The sequence below is a fragment of the Pomacea canaliculata genome, linkage group LG10, assembly GCF_003073045.1.
Source record: "Pomacea canaliculata isolate SZHN2017 linkage group LG10, ASM307304v1, whole genome shotgun sequence".
In the NCBI taxonomy this organism is placed as follows: domain Eukaryota; kingdom Metazoa; phylum Mollusca; class Gastropoda; order Architaenioglossa; family Ampullariidae; genus Pomacea; species Pomacea canaliculata.
This window is the reverse complement of record NC_037599.1, coordinates 12,927,653-12,954,046: the sequence shown is the minus strand read 5'-3', so window position 1 is coordinate 12,954,046 and position 26,394 is coordinate 12,927,653. Positions and strand designations below refer to the sequence as shown.

Genomic DNA, 26,394 nt, shown 5'->3' with positions numbered 1-26,394 from the left:
ATAAGCTTTCCTTAACGCTGGGCGTCCAGGCGCTTCATTTCTCGAGGTAACCCCGCCGACCCAGCACTGTGAATAATAATTAATTCCCCATTAGTGATGTCCTTTTCACTAAAGAACTCCATTGGGAAGACACAGCCATTTGGGGTTGTCAGTTTGCATTTTTTTAAAACCAAAGCTGAACTCATTTTTAGTGAATGATTTCAGTTTCTGATCACATATTTAGACAATCAAAAACGTCGACATCGTTGTCGATGATTATCCGTGAACCAAACATCAGCAGCATTACTCAGAACAAAGTTTCTGTGGTGTGATGTAGAGACACAGTCTGGTGCGAAACATACAGGATCAACACAATGAACATGTTCAGAGATTGTGCAGGGAGAACACACAGTTTAGAAAAGGGTGTGTCGAGAACAGTTATAAACAATGCACGGCTTGTGGATGTCAGAACAGCAGAAAAATGACTTATTTACAACATTAAAGTTACACAAACAACAGTCCAGTAATACCATGAGAAACACAGATAAACTTCCCTGGCTTCATTAACAGAATCCATCAAAATGATCAACGAGACAATGTCTTCAACAGAATACATCCAAATTATTCACGAGACAGGGTCTTCAACAAAACACATCAAAACCACGAACGACAGCAAGTCCCTCGACTGCATGTGCATCGCATGTTTCTGAAACGATGCCGAGTTGTCTCCAGCTTGGACTAGCAAGTCCACGGTTACTGACACGCCAACATCACTGTACACAGATGCATGCAGGACATTGTTTGTACACAAATACATTCATGAATACATCAATCATGGTTTGCAGACATACATCGGAACACATTCAACAGTTCGCATGCATAATAACACAGACCACGCCTAATCCAGACACACTGACACACTTTCATAAGATAAGAATACTTGCACACATTCACGCCCACATACGAACGCATGCACGCACAGTCGTATCTACACTGGCGAACCAAGACTTCTCAGCGAGAGCTTGGACCTTTGTCGTTAGGAAGGTCAGCGCGTGAAGACAACCAACGAAGGCGGGTCAATCCTCCTGTCCATCATTGTTTGCAGTTGCTGGAGCTAGAGGAGTGCACAGCAAGAGTCTGGATGAGGGGGGTGTTCTCCGTGTACTCCTCCTCGCTGGACCCCTCCACCGCCAGGCTGCGCGTCCGCAGTCGGGACCTCCTGGCCACAGGCGACACCGACCTCCTGCATCCCCCGCCTAGACCCCCAGCCCCACCGCCACCGACACTACAAGTCTCTGTCGACAAGGACGACATCAGTGTGGTTGGATTCACAGATGTTGGCGTTGTCGTTTGGGCAGGAGATGGTGTGGCGGGTCGTGATGAGGTTGCGGACCCTGGCTGCAGCAGCGCCGAGGCTTTTGATAACAACATCGAGGTGGGTGTTGAGCGTGGCGTCGATGGGGATGAGGGAGACGGCGGTGCAAATAGCGATGAGCCTGACGACAAGGGCGAGGAGATGAGGAGCGTCATCGGCGAAGGTGGGGGAGCGGGTAACGAGAACAACGGAGACGATGAAGAAGAGGTAGGAGAAAGAAGCAGCCCGCCAGGGATCATCGAGGGAGAAGTCAAGGGTGAAGGCGACGGGGGCGGGGGCGGGAGATGAGGAAGGAGGGCGGGGCTCGTGCTGGGCGCGCGCTTGTCGATGACGCAGTCGGCTGGGAGGTGGACTGCAGCGCGGTGGACGATGACTGAACCCTGCTTGGGCCCACCGTTCAGATCGTGTGGTGGTTGAGCAGCCGAGGGTAGGCTTTGCCTCAGCGTCACGTGCCCTTGCTGCACCGTTCCCTGCATCTGGCACGCGCTCTGCTTGTGACCCATCTCCACGTGACAAGAAGACGAAGGCTGATTCTTCTGCCCACGGTCCAGCATCGTAGACCCCGGCTTCTCTTTGGTCTCTCTGGGCTGCTGGTATAACGGATTCTGCACAACCGTCTGCTGCTTCTTCAGGCGATGCTGTCGTCTCGATTGCAACTTTTCACTTTTATTGTTCTCCACAGGCGGCTGGATCAAGACTGCAGGCAGCGGCACGGTAAGGGTCACCGTAGGGATCGGAGTCTTTTGTCGGATCTCATCGGATCCATGTTTACCCGTTTTGGTTTCATCATCGATACGAAAACTACAGGAATGAACTGGCTCGTCAGAAGGCGAGCCTTGCGATGACAGGTTACACTGTTTCACCTTCAATCCAACGTTTCCGATCGGTTCAAAACTATTTGCCCTGTCCAGACGAGGAACTGTTAGGCTGCAGACTGTTCCCTTATCGAGGTCTGGTGTGTCCAAACTGTGGGACTTATCCCCGTCCCAAGACTTCGGTCTCGATCTGTTGGAAGGAGCACCAAAGACACGAAGTCTGTTAGAACTCACTTTTTCTGAATGCAGCTTCTTGGCGGCGCTGCTGTGAGCTGCCTTGGCATCTGCATCATAGTCCGTGACATTGAAACTGTGGGCCCGTTGAATTTCTGCTGGTCTGGCATCCACCCCTGGCACCCGGTCTTTGGTATCGAGGCTCAGCGATTTCTCCGTCTCTCGCGAGTAACGAATGACATTGGTTCTTTGTTTAACATCACACTGACTGTGCGCGCGCAGCACGCCGCTGAGGAGAGGCAGTTGGTAGCACTGCTCGTCTGCCTCCGCAGCTTTGGCGGAAGAAGCTTCCGAATTCACGGCAACGATCGTCTTGAACGGTCCGGAAGTGGTAAGCCCAGTAGAATCCACCGCCGTGTACCCGCCATCCCGATTGATGACGTGAATGTGGCACCTGTCCTTCTGAGATTGCTGGGTCGATGCCGGTCGCAGGACCTCGCACCTCTGTCCTGCCAGCGGGTCGAGATAAACCATAGCGGAAGTGCTACCAGGTGCAGAAGACGCGGTAGCTACCGGTGACACAGACAAAAAGGCATCGTCGTGCACATCAAAGGACCGGAAGAGATCCTTCAGCAGAATCATCTCTGGCTTTTTCTTCTCCTTCCCTTCCTCGGACTTGGCCCTGGCCCGGAGCAGCTTGGACGTTCTGGGACTCGGCCCCGCTGGCACTTCCTGCTTCTTAATCTTGTAGGGCGGAGGGAAAGGTGGAGGTTCTGCCGGAAGTAGCGACGCGAAGGAGGTGTCAGAAACATCAAAACTGGCGTGAGTAGCCTTCGTCCTCGTCAGCTTCGGTCTCTGCCTGGGCTTCGACTGATCCGACTCGGAGCGACGCTTCTCTATGGACTCCGTGCTGTCCTGGCTGCGTTGCTGCTGAAGATTTTTCTGTTTGTTTTGGTTTTGTTGCTGTTTCTGCTGTTGCTGTTGTTGTTGCAATTGCTGTTGCTGCTGTTGTTGATTTTGTTGTTTCTGCATCTGTTGTTGTTGCTGCTGCAACAGTCGCGTTCGGGGCTGCATCTGGCTTGCCTTGACAAACCTAGCGTGAGGTCGGCGGGTCGTCCCAGAAACACCAATTTCCGGGTGCACGCACATGGACAGGCTCTTCTTCCGGTCCTGTTCATGTAGGTAGGCCGGGTTGTCCACCCCGGTGGTGCTGCGTGACAGAGTGTGTGGGAGGGACCAGGAGATGCGGTTGTCCATGCTGCGGCACGGCCGGCCAAAGCGTTTCATCCTCCTGACGCGCGTGACCTCGTGCTGGTCCAGGGGCACGGGGCGGGGCAGGTCGTGACGCCGGATGTCCGGATCGCAGATGTTGGGCAGCGAGGAGGTCTTCAGCCAAGGTTCATGCCCGCTGCTGCCGCTGCTGCCACCCAGCTGCTTCAGCTTCGGGTGGCGAGGCTTGAGAGCCATGTGTCGCCGGCCCGGGTACCGGTAAGCGTAGTGCGAGAAGCGCCAGGTGGGCGCCAGATCCGGGGACATGAGGAGGACAGGGGTGCTGATGCTGAGGGCCTTCAGGAGGGTCTCCTTCTCGCGCTCGCCCTTCTGCTGGGTGACAGGTTCTTGTTTGCGAAGGGGCACCTCTATACCTGCAAGACACCAACACAAGGTCAGAAAACTGGGGAAATCTGTTGTCTCTGAGATTAAAAAGTTTCCTGCGAAGGAATATAATTTGTTGTGTGACTTTGGCGACTGTTGACGATGTTCTTTAAAAAAAATCTATTACATTATTTAAACAAATGGTTTGTGTGTGGTTTAAATTTATTTCTGATAAACAGATGTTCGGACAAGAGGTCTCGAACCAGCGACCCTCTTGTTTCATCATCTGTCAGCACCAAACAGCTTCACTTCTATATCTCTGATGTTCTTCAGTGTCCTCGATGTTTCAGATCACCTCCTTTGCCAAAAAACCATTTCTAGCCTTGTAATCGATTATATATTTTAGAGAACCTGTTATACTGTACATATTTGTAGTGCAACATGGTTTGGTAAACATACTGAAGCAAAGGCTACATCAACACCAGCGCTGGTGTCGGTGTGGTTGTGGTGTGAATGTTTTGGGGGAAGCCTGAAGAATTACATCATAAAACTCCCAACGAGCCAGTCGTTGTGTTTGCGCATTGCGTGCAGCTAAATCGATTTGCCGATAGAAAAATCAATGGCAGTTTCTTACGGTTGATGATTAATTTTCTGCATCAGGAAACAGACGATAGGGCATAGAAAATCGTGGAGTAATTTCCCTTTCTTGTTCCGTATAAAAGAATGGCGCGCCGGACAGCATAAAACAGTGAAATATGAAACCCACAGGGCGTCTGTAAGAGTCTCTGGCAAATCAACAGACAGCCCCAGTTACACGAAAACAACAACAACAACAACAACAACAACAATACATACAAATATTATTGAAAAATTAGGGGATAGATTACATACGATCTGTTACTCAAGGAGGGAACCGCGGGGTTAGTGTAATGGAGGGACCGGGTGTAGGTTGGTAGTTAAATAAATTTGATCATTTTTATTTATTTTTTTATTTTTTTATCTAAATATCAATGCATGCAAGGACCCGAGAAATAGTTTGCCCGTGCTCGGAACAAAAGTGATAGGTTGTCGGAATATCCAGTTCCACATCAGAAAAAATTTCGGTGTCTGCAGCATTATCACCATCATGAGTTTGGTCATCGTCCTTTTTATCTCAAAATCTTCCATTGGACTAAAAACAAAAAAAATAAAAACAGAATTATCGACATGCTGCATATTTATTGGCTTGGGAAAGATTCTACCAGCTGGGCTTGTCACTTAAACTTTTATTTAGGGTTGAGGTTATGCGGGGTCACTGGAGGTTTGAATGTCAAAAATTGATCTCAAGAGAACGAAGAAAAAAATGAACGACGGCTTATGGCAGGCAATTTATTTTTTCCGATGATCGAGAACAGTGTGAATGAAACAGGGCCGAAAAAAGGACCACCCGCCAAAAAAAAAAAACAAAACAAAAAACAAACAAACAAAAACAAAAACAACAACAACAACAACAACCCGAATACCTGATTTTTACCTTGACCAAGACATGAATTACCACGCATTACATGCACTACGGATGCATTACCCCACAATTACCATCACCACTGTTAATATTATCAGCATCGCTGCCACTGACAGCTTCATCATCATCTATAATTATCTGTTCTCGTTGAGGATCTTTAGGTTTTACTCTTTTTTATGGTTGGGAGAAGACGCAGATTGTTATACTTCCCTTTTTCTGTTACCACCCTATCATTAATGTGTCTCTACTTCTCTCTCCATCCATCCACCTTCCAGACATCCTGTCTTCTTTCAATGGAGTTATTTTTCTCCTTTAGTCTTCATTAGATTCATTTATAACTCATATTTCCGCCTTCTTGTTCAGAGAGCTCCATTTCGATGATTAGCTCGCCTTGAAAAATCTTCAGTTGATGACTGTTTCCCGATCTCTCGTTCTTTTTCATCAGCCCTCTGTACATGTATTCATCTTTATTTCCTAGTTCCTTTCTTTCTCTTTTTCTCGTCTCTTGTCTTCATTTCACGGGAATTAACAAAACCAACCACCTACCCAACCAATCAACCAATTAACCAACCGACCCTCTCTCTCTCTCTGTGCATCTGTGCGTGCATGCGTTCGTGTGCATGTCCGCGTGTGGTCAAGCACACCAACCTCTGAAGTAGGACTTCTTGAACTCGCTGACGATCATGTTCATGATGTCCCGCCGCTTGATCCTCGTCTCGGGTTTCTTGGGCATGATGACTGTGTAGCGGTCGACGATCTCGCAGTAGAGGACGCAGCTGATGATGATGGCGAAGAAGCCGAAGCCCATGAGGACGGGGCCGGCGTAGCTCAGGCTCTTGGTGGCGTAGTATCGCGCGTCACGTGGGACTGTCGTCATCGTCGTTGTGTTGCCGTCGTCGCTGACGGACGTCACTGTGTCCGGGATGTAGCCAAGCACACTCATGCCAGCGCCACCTGCGAGGGAGGAGAAAAAAAAGGAGGAAAGGAAACAAGAATAAAACAAAGAAAGAAAAAAAGAAATGAAATAGACGAGGAAATATGAAAGCGAAAGAAGTACAAAAAAGAAATAAAATTTCAAGATATAAAGAAGTAAAGAAATACACAATAAAAATCGTTAAAGAAATGATGAAAGATAAAAAGAAATAAGGAAAGAAAAAAAGAAAGATTTGAAATCGAATGAATATAAGATTAAAAAAAAACAAAAGATAAAAGTAAAAATGTGACAAAAAAGTTAAAAATAAACAGAAAAGAAAGAAAGCAAGAAAGGAAGATGAATTTAAGATAAAAGCAAGTAAATCATTTCTGGACTAGAGGGTGGGAACAAGCATCGTCAAATATTAATTACTTTCATAAACTATTTATCATTGTCGTCAACATAAAATTTTCTCTACAGAGAATATAGTTTTTGTTGTAATATTTGAGCGGTAGATGAGGAGGCAAGTATTTTTACACTACTTACACTAGTTTACACTGATAAACTTTGTGTGATGAGTTTAATGTTTGTAAAAGTATACATGCACGACAAAGAGGTTGCCAGTACACGTGTCCTTGTTTATGTATACATTGTCGATTAGAGTTTATTCTGAGTTTTAAATGTTTGATTGAGTATATCTGCGGTCAGCACAACGCTTCTGTTGGTCTACTCTTATATTTCTTGTTATTTTACCGAAACCAGGTAAGTCTGAAACCTTCTGTAAACGCCATTTAATCCGTTTATTTATTTATACTCTGGCTTAATAATTGCATTTTTTTCTACTATGTCCATAGTTTATTGAATAACATTGATAATCTGTTGATAATATTCCTTTAAGGTAACACGTGTATCGACAGTTCCTCACTCCATTACTTTGACCAAATCCTCAATGATGTTGAAGCACAGTTATCATCAATAAATGTCTGTCGCGGTGTAACGTTCTCCCTGGCAACGGTAACACCTTGTCATCACAGACCCTAGTTACCATCGCACGGATCAGATTTCAAGAAAGCATCACAGTGATGTTGTTAGTAAAGCAGATCACAAGCTCTGGCTGCGCACAATCAATAGCCATGTCCTGCGGCTACCTGGCCTGTAGCTACCTGTCCTGCAGCTACCTGTCCTGCAGCTACCTGGGCTACCTGTCCTGTAGCTACCTGTCCTGTAGCTACCTGGGCTACCTGTCCTGTAGCTACCTGTCCTGCAGCTACCTGTCCTGCAGCTACCTGGGCTACCTGTCCTGTAGCTACCTGTCCTGTAGCTACCTGTCCTGTAGCTACCTGGGCTACCTGTCCTGTAGCTACCTGGGCTACCTGTCCTGTAGCTACCTGTCCTGCAGCTACCTGGGCTACCTGTCCTGTAGCTACCTGTCCTGTCCTGTAGCTACCTGGGCTACCTGTCCTATAGCTACCTGTCCTGCAGCTACCTGGCCAGCATCTCGGCGAGGGTCTGTGCAGGAGCGAGGTGAGGGTCTGTGTAGCTGTAGGTGTGGAAGGTGGCGCAGGGGACGGTGGTGGTGGTGGTGGTGGTGGTGGTGGTGCCCCCCCACACCACAAACAAGCCGTCTGCCAGCCCGAGACGCAGTGTAAGCAAGGCGCACAGAGGGCGCTGTACTCGGTAAACACTCCGACTGCAGACGTCACCGGCCACAGTGATACTAGCGGCCTGGGTGGTGATGGTGGAGGGGGGGGGGACTACACTTCCGCTTCCGCCTGGGACAGTCTGAGTGCCCGCTATTCATCAGTCTGAGCACCTGCCTACAGAATGGTAGACTTCCATACCTGAGTCTCCGTGTACACTGTGAATAGTGAGTTGCTGCCCCTAACACACTTCCTTCCTCGCGCCTCGTCTTGATATTAGTCTCTGGGTCAAAGCTTGTACAAAGGGCACAGAGATAAAGTACTCAAACATAGCTCCAACCTAACTCCAACCTAACTCCAACAAAACTCAAACCTAACTCAAACATCAAAACTACAAAACTCAAAAACATTTTTTCTCTTATTTTTTGGATGATTTGCTAACACATAGTTATCCCCCTTGAAGAAATTGTAAAGAGTGGTGCTGGTAAAGGACTTGGCGAGGAGCATCCCTAAGCTCAACGAAGACTCCTACCGTTAATTACTTCAGCTAGCCTGATTAACACGAACTCTTTACACTGGAGGAAGCAGTTGCCGTGGCAAAAAGATTAATAACTTTGCGTGATCTCCCATAAAGGATCCATCCATGTACTACACTCTGTAGCCTTCCTGCACTGAGAACAAAGGTGATGCTGGCATGGAAGAACGGATACACCATCGTGTCCAGGAAGGAGGCATGAATGCCGAGCACACGTCACGTGACCAGAATCTAGATGCTTAACAGGAAAGAGTTGGAGTGCTTTAAAAGAAAAAAAAACTGGGCCTTGAAAGGTAAACCACCCTCACATTCCAAGTGAGATTTCTACGCGGGGTCACGGCGGGGAGGTTTGAGCGATTTCGCTGCTGGCGAGGTTGACTCAGCGCCTGCTGGGGTTACCTAGCGGCCATTGTGTCCCGGCACAGCACGTGCAGCCTGCGCATGCGCAGTCGACCTGCCTTCGGCGTCTGGCTGTGAGCATGGTTTTGCGACAATTCGCATCCTATTTTTTGGCATACCCCGGAAGTAACTTGGTCAGGGAGGTGGACCTGTCATGTACAGCTCTCACCTGTGCCACTGATTCGTAAATTAATGACAAGCCTCACTGCCTCAGGGTTTCTAATGAGATGCTCGAGCAGAACCCGAGGGCAGGGAGCTGTGGAGTGTCATGTACGAAAGAGGAGATACCAACGTTGTTCGATCCCCAGCAGAGACTGGACATCAGAAATTTAGAAATGTTACAGTTGTCAAATTTAATGTCTGCTGCAGATAGCTAAAAGACGATGTCTACCTTTTCAGAAGACAGCTCTTCACGCAACGCGAGGAAATCCGACTTACAAATGGTTCCGATAGTCCGAGTACAGCTGTTAGTTCAGAGGTCACGAGGTCACATTCAAAATCGTATTTTAAGAAATGCTTTTGGAGGCAGTGCATGCAAAAATTTCAGAAATTGAGGATGGGTAATATACATAATTGCGAATCGCTCACCTGCCAGGATGATCAAGCCGATGATCACGATTCCAGCAGTCGGGATCAAACACGGCATGCGCATTATTTCCCGCATTCCCAGCCTCCTTCTGGCCTGGCCTACCTTGCCCTTCGACCCCTTCCAGTAGGGGATGCCGGCGATGTGAACCCGCGCGTGCGGAATAAACATGGCGGACGCTGAACTCCCTCAGGGTCACGTGCCTGCAGCTGGTACAAGACCTGACGTGACAGCTGCTCCTGGTGGCTCGTCGATCTGACGTCACAGCTGCTTTTGAGAGCTCGTAGACCTGACGTCACAGCTGCTTTTTGAGAGCTCGAAGACCTGACGTGACAGCTGCTCCTCTCAATGCGTAGATGTCACGTGATGCCGGTGCCACTAGACAAAGGCGTCAAACAGCCAGGTGTAAGGAGATGTCCACCTGTGAAAACGAGCGATAACTCCTGGCCGTGAGGCGATGGCTGTTGGTGACAGTTCCCACAAAAGAGCAGAAGAAAGTGAGAACAACGAATGACTCGTCGCCTGAAACAAAGATGATCCCCCGGAAGCACTGCTTCTTAACTCTTATGAAACTTTAAATTCACAGGATTATGGTCTGAGGCATGTTGGGGATTAAGGTATCGAAGTATTCATGTGATAACATCAGCAACACAACGATCATATGATCACGTCAGCATGACCTGCGAACATGGAGACCATTGCTAGGGAGTGGATCGCCAGGAGCTTATATCCAGTTCCCTTTGAGGAGTCCACACACGCGAGAGGTAGAGTTTGAACACGAGAACACACGTGATCTGATCTCAGACAGTAGTACCGCACACCCCGAGTATGTCACGTCAGCCTGCTTCATCCGATGATCTGACGTTCCATCAGCGCGACCACAGGTGGCTGGGGTCATCTTCTCGACCACAGGTCATGCAGTGACGCTACTGCCACGATTGGAGGAAGGATGACGAGGTCCTTCTTCTGTCTTGTTGGTCGGTCGACATGAGGTCTGATGTTCTGCTTCTGATGTCAGTTTGTCGCCTCTCGGTTTGTCATTACTGCAACACAACGAACATACAGACGTCAGGTATGAACCGGTAAATCACACGCATGCGTACACGCGCGCGTGCACACACACACACACATACACACCTGTACAATGTGTAAATAAGTAAGTAGTCTCTCTCTAGCTCATGCATATATAACTACATACACATATGTGCAAATTCATGCAAACATCGACACCAGCGTTATGGTCACATGACCTTCAATGTCTCGCACAAAGAAAGTAACAAAAAATGACCTTATGACCTGGAAGATTTTATCAATCTTATGTTTCTCCTAGGAATTGTTTTTGAGAGGCGAGGTTAATTCGACCATCTCCCAGTGGGACCACAGCTAGCTAACAAAATCAGGAATGTGACAATGACAATGACAAAAACAATAAATTATTAAAAATAGAAAATCATTAGAAAGAGTCAAGTCAGATTTCTGACACGGTTCTTATCGTGTAGTCTTGGCCAAAGACAGAGCAGTTATTGTTTGATGATGATGATGATGATGATGATGATGATGATAATAATAATAATAATCGCAAAATTTATATAGGGCATGCTCACACTCAAAAGAAGCATGTTCTTAGCGCTTAAGAACAAGAACGAGACATGGACAACATATGAGGGACAGAAGAACAAGCAAACAACACATGAACAACATATTAGACAAGTTCCTCTTATAATTTCTTTGTGAAAGTCCCCTTCCCATCGTTTCATTCGTCTTTCCCGCATTCTCTAGTGTCAGTCGGTACCCGTACTTTCGAAGTGCATCCTTTCGCTGGTTTTGTTCGCAAGTTGTCTCTCAACACCCATCTTGATGTGTTCTAGAGTTTGTCTGTCTTCCATTTCCCCCTCGAGCAAAGTCTCCTTCCCTGTCTCCATCCTGCTTGAAAAGCTGCTGTCTCCTTGCCGAATGCTCGACTCCTGTCACCAAGAAACCAAGAGAAGTCCAGCTTCATTCCCCTCACATCCCTGTCGATTTGTTTATTTGCATTCAGTCCATGAAATTCTCTCGCCGAACCCTCCGCCAAGCCGCCCTGTCCACTCTCAAGACTTTGCCGTGCTCTCCAGTCCCTCCTCGTCCTGCCTGTCTTTCATTCACATTAGCTAGCGGTCCTTGTTGTGCTCTTCCGCCTGTATCCTTGAGCCAGCGGAGAACTACATTGTCTGGCGCTGTCCGTGCGGAGTGAGACAGGAGTCTAAGACTTTGTGCCACCGTCAGGATAGTGGAACTAGGTCACGCTTCGACCGCGCGTGCAACAGGGCATTAAAGCCATGAGCATCACTTTCATCCCTTCTCTCTCTCACACGCTCCTTCCCTATTTTGGCTCTCCCTATCTAGGTAAGGAAGGTATGAATAATATGGACAGACTGCTTACACGGTGCTGCTGCTGTCGGTATCGAATGATGATGATTGATAATGGATGGATGATGGATGGACGGATGATGGATGGATGGATGGGTTGATAGAAGAAGTGTTGTTAGAAGCTGCCACAGGTTTGATTCAGATGCGAGTTTTATAGTTGTGTGTCGATTGCCTAGGACAGGTTGGCGAGGGTTTGTAGGCTCAGTACAAAGTCAAAGACGCCGCACAGGCTCTCGATCGACGTTCGATCCCCAGCGAGTTCTGTCCTGCCCCACTTTCTCCTGCCACACTACGATTAGCAATTAACCGGCGTTTGTGTGATTGCGCAGAGGCAACAGATCCGCCGGGTGCGCGCGCATCGCCGGTAGCGCGTACGGGCCCGCGTGCATGAAATATTCAGAGGAGCAAGCTCGCATTTCACGGTGCGCAGGTCTGCAACAGCACGTCATCCTCGCCCTGGTGCTGCCACCTAGTGTCAACTGTGAACACTCGAGAGAACGGCAACTAAAAGGAAATAAAGACTTTTACTCCTGATGTTCAGCCCCAATAAAATCTCTACAAAGAGAATGTCTACTTCTATACCTTGATGGAACTTTGAGCAAATAACTAAATCACTGTTGTTGGCTTCCTGTTGATGTTTTTTGAAAGGACTACTGAGAAAAAAATATTGCTTCTTTTTTTGTACTATTAACTTTCTTTAACTGCTCGAACTTTGGCAGAAATATCTATACGAAAGCTAGTAAAAACTTTAAGCGGTTTGATGAAGGAATATTCTGACAGCAAATTACAAAAACAAATAAATATTTTTTTAGCTTAATTTTGTCTGAAACTGAATTTTTTAATTTTTTTTCTTGTATTTTTTAATATATTTACTTTTATATTTTTGACAGTCAACGGTTTCTTTTACACTTACTTGTATCTGAGAAAATGTCTCGACATAAACCCTGATTTGGCCGAGTGGCTCCAGGGCAGCTTGACGAGGATGTTATCAGTGCTACACAAAGCTTTTCTGCCAGGCGCTTTGGAATCTCCTTTACTTATGACCTGACCCAAGGCTCTAATTGTATCTAATCCAGCTAATAATTAATCATTCTTCCCTCTTATTCCCGTCTTTCCGTTTCTGCTCATGGACCTTTCGAGAAGCACGCCAATCCTAAGCTTAGTATCGCAAGATGAAATATATAAAAACTACCTCGCGGGTTTGATAACTCGGTGAGATAAACGAATGTGAAGAGAGCGGTTCTCTCAGTAATTAACCACACAACCTTCCCACTGAAAGAAGCAGCACGTGGGTAATTAACCCAAGTCATGGGTCAAGGTCGTTAAGTACACTGGGAGTGACCTTTCTGCTTGTTGAAGATGGACTGCTGGGTCGTGATAGATAAGTTCATTCAATGAAGAACGCAGGAGCCTTGATCGCCTTCTGTGTGCAGCTGTAATGGTTGTAAAGAAAATTCCACTTTCATTGTAGCTTTCATGTAAGTATATTGATGCTTTGGCTTTTACACTCCAGCCTCTGATAGCGAGCTAGGAACCTTCGAGAATGGACAGCAATGGCAGCAGAGAGGAGAAGAGCATTGTCAGGCTCAGACAGCGCCCTCTAGTGTCCATCTTTTCTCGCGGAGATGCTGAACACATTTGTCGGCACCAGCGAGGATAGTTCACCATGCAGATGACTGATGGCAGTCTGATGAGTTGTTGAGATGAGGACAGTTCGACATCTGTCGTGAAGGCGAGGAAAGCCCCGAGGATCGCACGTCCCAAAGCTCAAACGGTCACGTGACACGTTTAATGATTCATCAGCCGCTGACTGTGGCGCTTGTTTAACGGCTTGGTGTACAGGTAAAGCATTGCTATCTTAATGATTCTAATCTCTGGACGCTTAATTAAACGTGAAGTCCTACAGCTCCTGCGCCCTCGGCAAAATTATCTTCTTTTCTCATCATCAGTGTGAGCACGTGTTGTGCCATAGCGTGATGTAAGACTTTGGTGTGGTGCGGCACAATCAATCAATCAATCAATCAATCAATCAATCAATCAATCAATCAATCAATCAATCAATCAATCAATCACAGCCCACCAGCAGATTCTCGCCATACCTAGGCGCCACAGATCACGTGTCCCACCAGGTAATAGCAGCGCGTCATCACACCTCACCACACGAGCGAGTTTTTAAAATGTTTATTCGAGTCCCTCCTGATGACATTCGTAACAAAAATTACCAGTCCTAAGCTAATTGAAAGACAGTTCGACCTTCTCCGGGTGTCAAAATGGATGTTGGAGTTTACAGCTCGTGAGACAACGCCACGGAGACCCCAAATGGTTGGAGACGGTTCTTGCTGACGTGGCGAATGCTAATTGGATTTCTCCGTCAGCACTCGCTTCTTCTCGCCATTGAAATTCAATAAAAGCGTACAGACACGAAGCCTCCGTCTCGCCTTTCAATATGTAATTCATAACACCTTTCCGAAACGAAAGGTCAGAGAAAAAGTTGTTTCTTTCTTTCAGGACTTTTTTCTCCCCTCGCCAGATTTATTTTGCTCAGTCGGGCAAACGCCGGTCACACTTCCACGACTTGCGGATGAAAATAAATGATTTCACAAATGTTTGCCGACAAAGAAATGAAAGCAAGAAGAGATATTGAGAAGAGGGACATACTGGCAGATAAAGCAATACAATGGAAAGATGGACGGAATAAGATAGACGCGTGTGGAGAGATGAGAAAAAGCTGAGTAAAGGAGAAAGAAGACGGATGGCGGGAACAATCTGCGTGGGATGTAAAAAGGTCGTAGAACAATTTATGATGGGGTTGTGCCTGCATCCCTGCTTCCACCTCCATATGTTCGTCACGTGTTTAGGATCCCCCGAAAACTGATGACAACGGTTACATAGTTCTACATTCATCGCCATCTGTCGTCATGAAAGTGTGTGGTCTACGTCATCGTTTTTGACATGGTAGGCCTACTGCCGTCACCAGGCGTAGAGAGGCTCCCACATCACGTGGTCACAACACAGTAAGTTGTTGTCTTGTCATCCATTAGACATCGATGTTCACACCGACACTCACCTCATTCATTCGTTCATCTCTGGACTGACATCGACTGACGAAGACAACCGTACTTAGTACAAACTCGTTATTACACTCATTATTACACTCATTACAAATCATTATATAATTTCTTTTTATTCTATTTATTTCCCAATTAATTAAATCGTCAACAGTAAAGAACATTTTAAAAGATACAGTCAAACTAAAATCGAAGGTTTGTCACAGCTTGTATATGTTTTTAGGCTTTATTATTTTTTCGATTTTATTTTCTTTTTTAATTTTGAATTAATTTTTGTTTAAAAACTTTAAGGACTTTATATGAAATGATTGATATTATTTAAATTTTGCTAATTAAGTAAAATTAAATCAAATGAAAGATTTCTCTGTATGTTTCTATTTTAAATTTATTTCGTCTTTTACTTAATTTTTTTAATTCTATATTTTAGTCTGTTGTTTTTGCTAGTGATAGAAGCTGTTTGCTTATGCGTTTTGAATTATAAATATACAAAGAATGCATGAGAAAAATGTCAAAATTTAACGAAAATCAATCGGTAAATAGATGCGCATTATTGGTTTTGCAGGTGGTTACAAATTTCGTTTGCTTGTTTTTTGTTTTGATTTTTTTTTTAGTCTACGTGTGTACTATGGACGCTGGACTGTTTGTATTTCGTTGCTGGCATCGTCGACCACCAGCAATCAAGTAAGAAACACTCCCTGAGAAAAAAAAAGTGAGTGATGCAGGTACTTCCCGTGCTGATGAGGCCACCTGTAGCACCAGACGTGTTCCGCATGACCTGTCTGCACTCACGTTTTCAGCAGGTATGACATATCTGTCCGGGTGTAGGCACGTGCCGAGGTACCCCACACAACCCGGGTGGTGGCTGTTGTGTAGTCGTAGGAATCCGTCTTCATGACCAGCAGGCGGCGTGTAGGTGATGCACATGCACTTGTTGAACTCGACAGGTTTACACCACGTGAGGCAGCTACACTTCACTAGCTAGTGCATCTCACCCTTACTCATTCACCTGCACCATCTGGACAAAGTTTGCCCTGTAGAGTGATGTACACGATATCGTGATGTTAGAGACTCTCTGCTTCTCGATTACATTTCTCGCTTCTCTAGAACATTCCACAGGTGGAGAAATTCGTCTACTAATGTCATTATTACAGTGCACACGTTTCCTAGATATTGCAGTCACTGTTTATTCCAGCATTCCTATATATCACTGTATTTATTATAGATACATTTCTTTTTCACATATTTCTTGATATCCCACCCCTTTAGGTGTAGCCAGTTCCTACACTTACTAATATGATTATTTTACATAAATTCTTTAAAATATTTCCGAATAATTCTAATGCATGCACACAGCGTTAATTTTATTTCTTGTTCTTGCTTTGGGGGAGTGAGCAGTCCAGTGGTTAGACTGGCTTCCTAGCCGGGATGCGTTGTTCGATACCCGTGTGGCGCAGGGATCGCTCCTTCCCTATCCCCTCGACCCACCCCAGTCGAACCAACTGTCGGGAATGGAGGGCTTGGGAAAGCAAGAGCGAGGGAGAGGAGATGAGTATTGCAAAAAAATAAAAAATAAAATAATAAAAAACAAACAAAAAAAACTTTGCCCCGAGAAAATTGTTGTCTCACGCCCTATTGATGTAAATTGGTTATGAGAGGGAACTCCACCTTTACTACTAATCCTACCATAATGTTTATGTGAATTCTGTCTCACGGACCTATGTCTATCATTTAGTTTATTGTAACTCGTTTGTCTCCTAGTATTGTAGGAGCCGAAGTCATCTCCTACATTTTTAAGACCTCATTACCTGATATAATATCTACTCAGCTCGATATAAGAAGTCATTTTTCTTCTAATAAAATTCAGAGCCACATGTTTGATTATCGTGATCATCGCTCAGGCAAACCTTTTCTCTTCATCGTCAAGTCACGCAACCTCGCGGTCCATCCTCGAAATTGTTCTCGTGGGACCTCGCGAGAACAGCCGCTGGCAATGATTTCGCCTCACAAGAAATCAGAAGGTTGACGGCTCGAAAACCATTCTTAATCATTTATTTCGTGGTTTTACTTGATGTCCTCGTTACAAGGATAATGAAAACCAAACATTCGGCCTGAGAAGTTCTGGAAAAGACATGTCTGCTGCGTGTTTGAGGCGAGAATGGAAGATACAACGATGACGTGGACACACGTGGTACACCATTTTAGTTGAGATAAAACAAATGCAGCAAATCAGTTTGTTAAAACATTTTTCATGCACTAATATAATTTGTTTTGAACCTCAGTAGTTAAGGGACTAATGAAAACATGGGGCCTGCACCTTTCCCCTAAATTCCCCTCGTTTGCCAGGTGAACAGGAAGTGTTGCTGCTTTACAGTCAAGATACAAAGTGCATTTCGTTTCCTTATTTTCGTGACAACTCATGCGGAACATACTTGAGTCTGGCCTTATCTCATGTATATATTAGCGAGGCATCCCTCCAGCAATATGTTTTATAACTGAAGGAACGACTCTGTCTTGAGATAAGAATCTCCAGAAGGAGTTTACTTCCCTGTGCGCCATTTTGGTTCAAAACAATCTTTTGGTCTCAGCAAATCTCTTTTAAAACATCTTAACATTTACAGTCAGTTGGTTCAAATAAATAAAAATTATAGTGTAGGCATTGAGTGGAATATCCACCTGACCTTGTTTACGAGATGAAAAATAATAAGTAGGATTACCTTTGTTTTTGTGGCATGTATACCAGCTGATAAAACAAAAAACTTGTACACGAGTTGATGTACAAAGTATAGTATCCACATTCATTACAGGCTATAGCATAGAGGTTCCGTTAATGATAGTATAATCTGAACTTTGACCTCAGCAAATAACAAAATGATCAGTTCCGTCGAGTTCGGCAAAAGTCGTATGTCATAGTTCTGTTCTCGTATTTCGTGCGTTTCTGCGTGCGGCTGTAATATAAATACACAACAAAGTCCGATGATGATAAATGTGTACAGCACTCTACTTACAGAGCATCCGCACCACCTACTTACTCTTACTTGTGGCAACAAGATAGGATAAACACTGCTACTAATGTAGGAGTAAACTTGAACGTGGCTCAGACAGACAGACAGACAAGCGATCTGGTGACAGACAGACAGACAGACAGACAGACAGAGGGGTTAAAGTGATGGCCTTCAGATTTTGAAGGTAGCCCGGATGTTGACAGGTCATCGCCAGTCCCAGGCTGTTTATCCAGACAGACGACCGTCACACTGAAAGATTGATCATGCGACAACATGTGGTGAACTTTGACATTTTGTAAGGTCAGCTATGCTCACAAGTTCTCTTGGGTCAAGATGTGTTCCTAAAGAGAACAAATAAACTTCAGCCTCATAAAGCGAGGTACATGAGCTGTACAGATTATGAATGTCGGTGCCATTATGAACATTCGAAACTTTGAAATTATACAGTCAAAACTAAAAAAAAAAATCTTTTTTACGTTAAAGAAATTTGTGATGCTGGTGCAGTGTTGATAATGATGAAGATGATGGCGACAACAACAATGATGCCGATGACGACGATCATAAAAGACTGCTAGGGAGTACAATAGAAGGGGGATGGGCAGCTGCCAGCAGCACTATGATGGAGATGATTTATGATTGTAATTTCATCAAGCTGATGGATTTCTCAAGTGTCTGTGTCTGGCTGCCCTCAGCAGCGCTTAACTAGCTTTGCGACTCATCCCCATCCTCATCCACGCCAACTACAGGGCTTTCCTCCGCAGGCTCCATCTCAAAGCCAATGGAGTTTCCTCCGAAACAATTCATCAAAGACAAGTCTTCGCTGACATTTATCTCTAGACAGGCATGAGCAACACCTGGTCCCTGTATCTAATGTTTCATCAAACTCAAGTGCATCACTGCAGGTAGGTATGTAGTCCTCCCGCACATGCGGAGGCGAGAAACGGAAGGTCGTTACCGACATGCATCAGTAGATAAATGGTAGATAAATGTCGAGTCAGCAGCCGTAGGCACACTACTGGCAGGGTGGTTGATGCTGCAGTGGCTCGTGCCTGTATCATGAGCACAGTAAGAATCGGATGTCGAAGGTTCGTATCTCGGCTCCGACATCTCTCTTTTTTGAATGAGACACCTGTTAACAGGACGGACCGTCGGTGGTTTTCTCCAGGTACTCCGGTTTCCTCCGTTGTGTATAGTGAGTAGTTATTATTTGAAGGATGATGAAGAAATTTGTATACCGGATTTTTATGTCTACTGATAGATGTCTTTTCAGGCGAAATGAGACCGCCTTTGTTTGTGAGATAAGACATTCTATAAATAAATAAACAACAGCAACAAGAACAATTATTATTATTATTATTATTATTATTATTATTATTATTATTATTATTATTATTATTATTATTACAACATACACACGATCTGTCAGTATTTATTACTATTGTTATCATCACCTCTTTCACAACATTCACACTCGTTAGGCCTTCAATCACAACCATTCATATTCACACAAAAATGCCAATCAATGCACGCATGCTCAATTAACATCTGTATCGTCACAAAGGTAAGGTTCTAACGAGCGGGAAAAAAACAAGAACAGTCCAATAAACTCCGGTGCGTTCGAACTTATTTGTTTGGCAGGTAAAGGTCAGCCAGCATCAGACACGATGTCTCGATGTGGATGTGGAATAATCAAGCAAGGCTTCCCTGTCTTCGTGTGGTGGAGGTGAGCACAAGACCGGCGAGGGAGACAACAGCACAGCACCTTCACCAATAACCGATCCACCCGGCCTCGGGGAGACATCCTACTGTTGCAATCGCCAGCCGGGTAAATGTCATTATTAGAAAGCGCTAGTCTGTCACTTCAAGAGGCGTAAGTCAATAGTCTGTCCCCGGGTACCTACACGCTTTTCCAGTTGTTTCCAGCATGTTTTCCACCAAAGGCACACAGAAAGGTCAACCTCACCTTCTGAAGTCACAGTAGGTTGGGCAGTGTCAACAGTTATTTTTAGCTTCTGACCTTCTGACTCCGCTCTTTTAAATCTAAATTATCGAAACAATTTTTTAAAAAGAAGAATACGGGTATACAACTAGCATATAGCTTGGTTGAAGTTTTGACAACTGTGGAAACAGAGTTCATGCAGGAACCAACAACAAAGCACATCTTGGTTGTAATGAGTCGCCATTGAGCAAAGTCCAGGCTAGTCACGTGATCAACGCTTGAGATGATGGACGTATTAAGAAATCGTTGATGTTTTGACAGGATAGGACAATGAATGAACAGACCCTGTCATAATTAGGCAAATGCTGTCGAAAATTCGACCAAGTTTGGCAAAAATGTGTGTAGAGGTCGCCGAAAACCGATGTTTTCTGAGCAAGAGTTCGGAACTTAGGTCAACAGACTGAGTTCTAGCTTGTTTTCTAATACATTTGCCAGTACAAATGGAACTTGGGGGCATTTTCAGATTTGAGGCTTTTGGCACTTTGTCTGATTGAAAACAGTTTACCAGACGATGTGTCTCTCTCTCTCTCACACACACACACACAAGCACGCACGCACACATCCAACAATTCTCGCACATTTCTGTACACAATCATATTCCTAGCGTGCCATAGAGGAGGTTAGACTCCGTCCATTGCACCCCCATCTCCCACACAAAGCTCCCTTGAGATATTAATGGATGTTCAAATCCCATGCTCTCCTCTCGCAACCTCCTTTGAGATGTTTCACGTGCTCCGAGCGCGCGCCAGCACACAAAGAACCTCCAGCTCGCCCTCCCTGGGGATGTATGTGTGGGGGATACCCAACCTACCCTTGTCACCAGATCGCTAATCTCACCGCTTTAAACATGTGGAGGAGAAGGAGACTTACAGCAGGCGGGCAGCCCTCGTGTCAGTGGCGCTTCTTCTAATCCAGGCTTTATTTTTCTGGACACCTGACGTCTGAAGAATGGGTTTGGGATGCTTTTCTAACTAGTGTCGATCGAGGACACCCCATTAGTCCCACGATTGCTTCCCCTCGCCCTCCCCTCCACGTCTTTTTAATTGGCTAAAAAAGAAAAATAGCCTGCGCTTAACGGAGAAGAGAAGAGTAAGGGAAGAGTTGAGGAGGGAAGTAAGGAGGGAAAGAAACGCAATGCCAACATCATCGATGTTTCTGGAGACAGTTGAGAAAACAACGGGGGGCTCCTCTGCTCCTTACTACGAGAACAGAGAGTGTTCCTGCTGCTTCTGCCTCTTAAGTATCGGAAAAATATGTAGGTTAGGGTCAATTTTATCAGCAACACAGTCTGCTAGCAGTTTCTGTCCTCACAACGGAGTCAAGAGACCAATTTAGTCTCCAAGGAGATTTTCTGGAATATCGGTCATTAACGTGCCGATGCACGAGTCCTACTAATTAATTGACCGACAAACCCCCAGTTTTAACTGGCTATATATTCGCTTCCATTACACAGAATGATGGAGCAGTTAGACAGGGTGAGAGACGAACCCTATAGTTTGGACGCAGGTGCATAGAAAAAAATTGTGAGGAGAGAAAGTCGATTGTTCTCCTTGCCGTGTCCTACATTGCACGACATCCGTGCCTGCAGCCAGCCAACAGACCTGTCATCCTGTACTAGCAATTTCTGTCATTTTCCTGTCATCACTCTCGTGTCCTACACATAATTGCTGTCATCTTTTACCTATTGAAGCTGAATAATACAGCTCAGCGCCGCGTCCCCCACAATACTCGATACCCTGGGAGCCAGAGGATGTGACCAAAGTGGGCCACAAAGCTATTACCCAAAGCAGGTTTGGCTTCTTGCTGTCTCAATCCTGTCTCCTGCACTTTTTTATTGTTTTTTTTTTTTTTTTATACTTGAAGCGAAAATTTCCTTCTTGGTTGATTGAAAGCCGGCTGTAGTTAAGTGTTATTTCGCTACAAAAGATAATGCATGGAAGCTCCATCTGTGCTGGAGCTAATGGTAAAACCTGACTTGTGACCCTTGAACAAACATTGCCAGTCAGGACGGAGGTGGCTTCCAGAGGAACCAAAAAAACACGGAGTCTGTTGTGTAAACTCTCAGAGGTGAACGAAAACATCTGTATGGTTTCTTTATCTGACATTATCAGCTCTTCTGTATATAATATACAGTTGCTTCGTCAGCTGTGGCCTCATTCATCCTGCACAAAAGAAAGAAAAAGAGAAAAAAGGAAGAAAGTCTGCTAGTGATATTATATTTGCGGCCTTTGATCTACCACAGAAGACAACATGATGGATGAAGATGGAGAGAAGTTTTATATCATAAAAGGAGAGGGAAGTAGGGTTTTGTGCCGAGCCAGCAACTGAGACTACATCATGCCCAAGCAGCCGGTCCTGTAAACAGATGCCACATGCGGAGAAAGAACAGTATTCCCGAGACAAGAGCCGAATCCAGGAAGTTGTGTCAGACTTTTGTGTTTAAACGGTCGAGTTGGAAGATTTAAAGCAACTGAAAAATAGTAAACAAAGCTTGATAAAGCACCGTCGGCGAGAAGCAACAGTTACAGGACTAATAAAACATAATGTTTTAATGATTAAGTAAAGCTTGTTGCACAATACTGTTTCAATCTGGGTGGAGATCCTTCCCTCTTTCCGTTCTCGAGATACATGTCCACAAGACTTAGACACTCGCAGTAAGAGGTCAACGAGAGTGACGTCACGATTGTACATAAATCACGTGCCATCCCATCTGATCCAGAAGTTACAACTGACACTAGCTATCCAGCCGAGACATTTCATTTATTCAGGAGTAACTGTCGCTCGATTTGTTTTTCATGATCAAACGTGTCTGTGTTACTAGTGGGAGTGAAGCTATCGTCCTCAGGGGGTTGCTGAAGAATTGGTTCGTTTCCCCCAACAGTCTCAATCCTCATTACATAAAACCAACGAATTTGCTCGAACCACGGTGGCCACTCTCGTGGACCATCAGCAGCCTTTTGTAGCAAGAGTGAAACGGCGCAAGCCTGTCTGGGTGGCCACCCGGCCAGACACTACGACTGTCCTCCAGGGAACCCTGGCAAACACAGGATTGGACTGACCACACCTTGCAGACTCCCCCACCCCTAAGTGGCCTTGTTAGCCGCCGCGTCTATCCACCTCCTACCCCTGACCACCAGTCCTAGCGGACTACCATAGCCGGCCATCAGACCCGTCAAGGACTGAGAGATAAATGGCGATGACGACATTCATTTGCCATCCATTCAGCAAGGAAAGCTTCTTTTCTCTTTCCTGTCTCGGTATTTCCTACGACTGGAGTTTTGATAAGAATCTTACACGACTCCACTTATCAGGTTCATAGGAAACAGTCAAACTCTATTATCTTATTTGTGAACCTGAAACACCGAGCCTGACCTAGTTACGGCTATTTATAGCCACTCTAATGGTGTCAAGACTTGCCTATTAAATTTTATATCCAGCTAGAACTATTGTGTGTAGCTATTGTGGATCTTATTATCACGTCCAGCTATGCATGTTTTGTTTATACTAACTCACACACACATGAAGCCATCCATGCATCCACCCAGTATCATCCTCACAAAGGTGAGCGGAAACATAAAAGATTTGATTTCCTACACCTGCTCCGTTCCTTCTGATTTAACGAGGTTCCCCGATGTTGCTTCCACAGCGGTTGCACTTTTGCACCGAGTGAACCTTGTTTACGATAAATCCTTTCCTTCCTTCTCTCTTCTGTCTGCCTTGTCAGATCCCGTGCTGTCCCAGGCTCCTTTTTACTCTTTTTTTTTCTGTCCGTACTTCTTTGAACTTCTGACGAGAGGGCTCCATGTTGCTTGAAAGCCAGACTAGGAAGGGAAAAATCTTCATGGGGATCGATTTAAAATCAGCTTTCTTGTCAGCGCTTCAACCCAACATTTTCTGCTTACTTCTTATTTCCTCCTCGATGTGTTTGTTCCTATTGACTCGAAACTTCGCGAGAACGGAAAACAATTTAAAAAGAGAAGAAACGATCCGGCGAAGGACTGGTGTAGGACTTTTTGGATTTGAAAGATGTATAATCTTTATCCGTTTTCCTTTCCTGTTTTCACTCTTTTTAGCTGTTGGGGGGAATTCGGAGGGGAATGTCAATGTGTGGTGGACGCGACCCACAATAAAAGTAGGTCAACAAAATGGCGATTTCTGCTCAGTTTTAATGCAAAGCAGTCGACTTAGAAAATAAACAGGAAAAAGGATAAAATAAAATAAAAAATCAAAGAGTTCAGAAATTCAAGAATTGAGAAATGAACCTGGCGATGCACAAAAGAAATGAAGCTTTTATTACCGAACCAACACAAGCAGGCATGCAGACAGATGAAAACATATGGACGCGAGCGCACGCACGCACACACACACACACACTTTATCTTATACATATATAAAATACACACACACACGATTGCACAGAGAGATAGAGAAAAAAAGTTCTGCAAAATTCTCTTCTCTAGTCTCAATCTGAATAAACTTGCCTACCCAAGCTCCACGCGCTGGTTCTTAACATTTTCTCTGTTATTTCACAAACTGTTTCACAAAAGATCTTTTGCATAACGCTGCGCGCGCAACTCTGTTATAAAGCTTCCCCAGACCTTCGGTGTTTGATGGCAAACATCTCGTATTTACGGTCAGGAGCGGTCCTCGTCGGAATTTCCCGAGACTGGGCGCGAGGCTCACCGGGAGGAACGTCAACATGGCGTCATATTAATTCTCACAAGTGGAACGTCAGCGGTGCCCGGATGTCATCTCTTCCTCCCGTCCTCTCTCTCTCTCTGTGACAGTGGGAGTGAGCTGTCGGCAGCACATGCCGTGAACTCTGACCTGACATCGGATGGTCTGCATGCAGGCTGCTGGCGACTTTACAAGATTTCTTACAGCGGTTCTTCTTCTTTGTTCTTTCTTTTCTTCACCCGTCATCTCCGTCATCAACCTGTGACTTCAACCTGCAGGAAAACCGTAGTCATGGAGATTTCCTGTCAAACTGAATTCGCTTGGTTAGTCGATCGAGTGATCACATTGTTTTCGTTGTTTCGTGTGTGGACACATCCATCCACACACTCACACACATACATACACAAGCACACACACACACACGCTCGCCAACACAAGGAATGAGAGCTGCGCTGTGTTTTATGTTCAGTTACAGTTTTCTCAACATTCTGGAGTAATCTTTCGCCCACAAACTTCCTTAGAGATGTCATTAACTTGGATTACTGTCGAGAGGACGGATGCCCCTGCGTACTGTCTGGAGGAGGAGTTACCTCTCTTTACTGTCAGGAGGAGGTAACCAACTTTTCTTTTATCTTATTCTCATTCATTATGTTTATTACCTACTTGTCTGTTCCAAGCCTTGGGTTTCCACTGGAAAATTCAGATGATGTATGAAATTTTTTCATCCTCCTCTGTCTGTCTTTATACGGTCGAAATTCAACGCTGCGGTCAGGTAAATTTGAATAATGATCATAATCATGATAATCCAGCAGTTTCAAACTGGCAATACCAGCTGACAGCCTCTAGCTGACAATACTGAAAATAAAATTTAAAAAACTAAATATTTTAGTCTCGTAATCAGGTTTAACTTTAACAAGTCTGTCTTTATCAACCACAGCTTGCGCCAAGCTTCGGTGTGAACAAAACCCGTTGTTGAGGCCACACTCCGACTAGTATTAACTTTTGTCTTTTGTTGTACAGCAATATTTGGCGCAGACTATGGAAATCATCGTGAAATGTCCAATTATCATTAGGATCAAAAGACAGTTCCGGCGCCTCTCACATCTCGCCGAGATATCTAATCAGGAGATTGCACGAGAAGTAGCCGCCACAACCCTCCACATCAGAGCCTGACGGAGGAAATGGGATGAGTTAGTGGCTACACGCAGAGCCACAAAGCAGGATCAACTGACAATTAAATCTCTATGAGAAAATCCCCCTAGCTACCGGAAACAAGACAGTCTGGAAGGTGGTACCACACACAAATGTCATTTTATAGGAATTGTTGGGAAGGTAAGAAAGAAATACTGCACACAGGGTCTTTAAAAAAATTACTCATAAAAAACATCCATGAAATATTAGGAGATACTAAATGTGAAAATAGCTTTGTCGTGAAAAAGAAAATAGCAAAAATAAATAATTAGTATTGTTGTGACTACACCTGGTCTACCTGCTGTATACGATGTCTATTCAACCTCGACTCGCTGTCAGATGTTCTCCATGTTTAGAAGTTGAAGGGAAAATGAAAGGAAAATCTGGAACAGCTGCACATGCGCAGACTGGCTGGACACCATGAGGGAAACTTCTGTGGGAGTCTGGAAACCTGATGCTGACTGTTACACCTGTCGTGGCCGTCAGTGGCCTCGCACCTGCTTGTAGTAGAGACTGACAGGTAGAGACACGCGGCAGGTGA

The 26,394-nt window shown here is 45.1% G+C and overlaps 1 protein-coding gene across 2 annotated transcripts in view; it reads right to left on the bottom strand.

Moving 5' to 3' along the window:
* Positions 1-524: 524 nt before the first annotated feature.
* LOC112574250 (flocculation protein FLO11-like) overlaps positions 525-26,394 on the bottom strand; it is a 49,955-nt gene continuing 24,085 nt past the window's right edge. Inside the window, exons 2-4 of one of the 2 annotated variants that reach the window (XM_025255186.1) lie at positions 9,616-10,553; positions 6,086-6,391; positions 525-3,986 (exon numbers count right to left, since the gene is read on the bottom strand). In XM_025255186.1, coding sequence (XP_025110971.1) covers positions 1,072-3,986; positions 6,086-6,380 — 3,210 coding nt within the window. In that variant the 5' untranslated portion in view covers positions 6,381-6,391; positions 9,616-10,553 and the 3' untranslated portion in view covers positions 525-1,071. Of the gene's footprint in view, positions 3,987-6,085; positions 6,392-9,512; positions 10,554-26,394 lie in introns of both variants that reach the window. The other variant, XM_025255185.1, reaches the window with a different exon arrangement.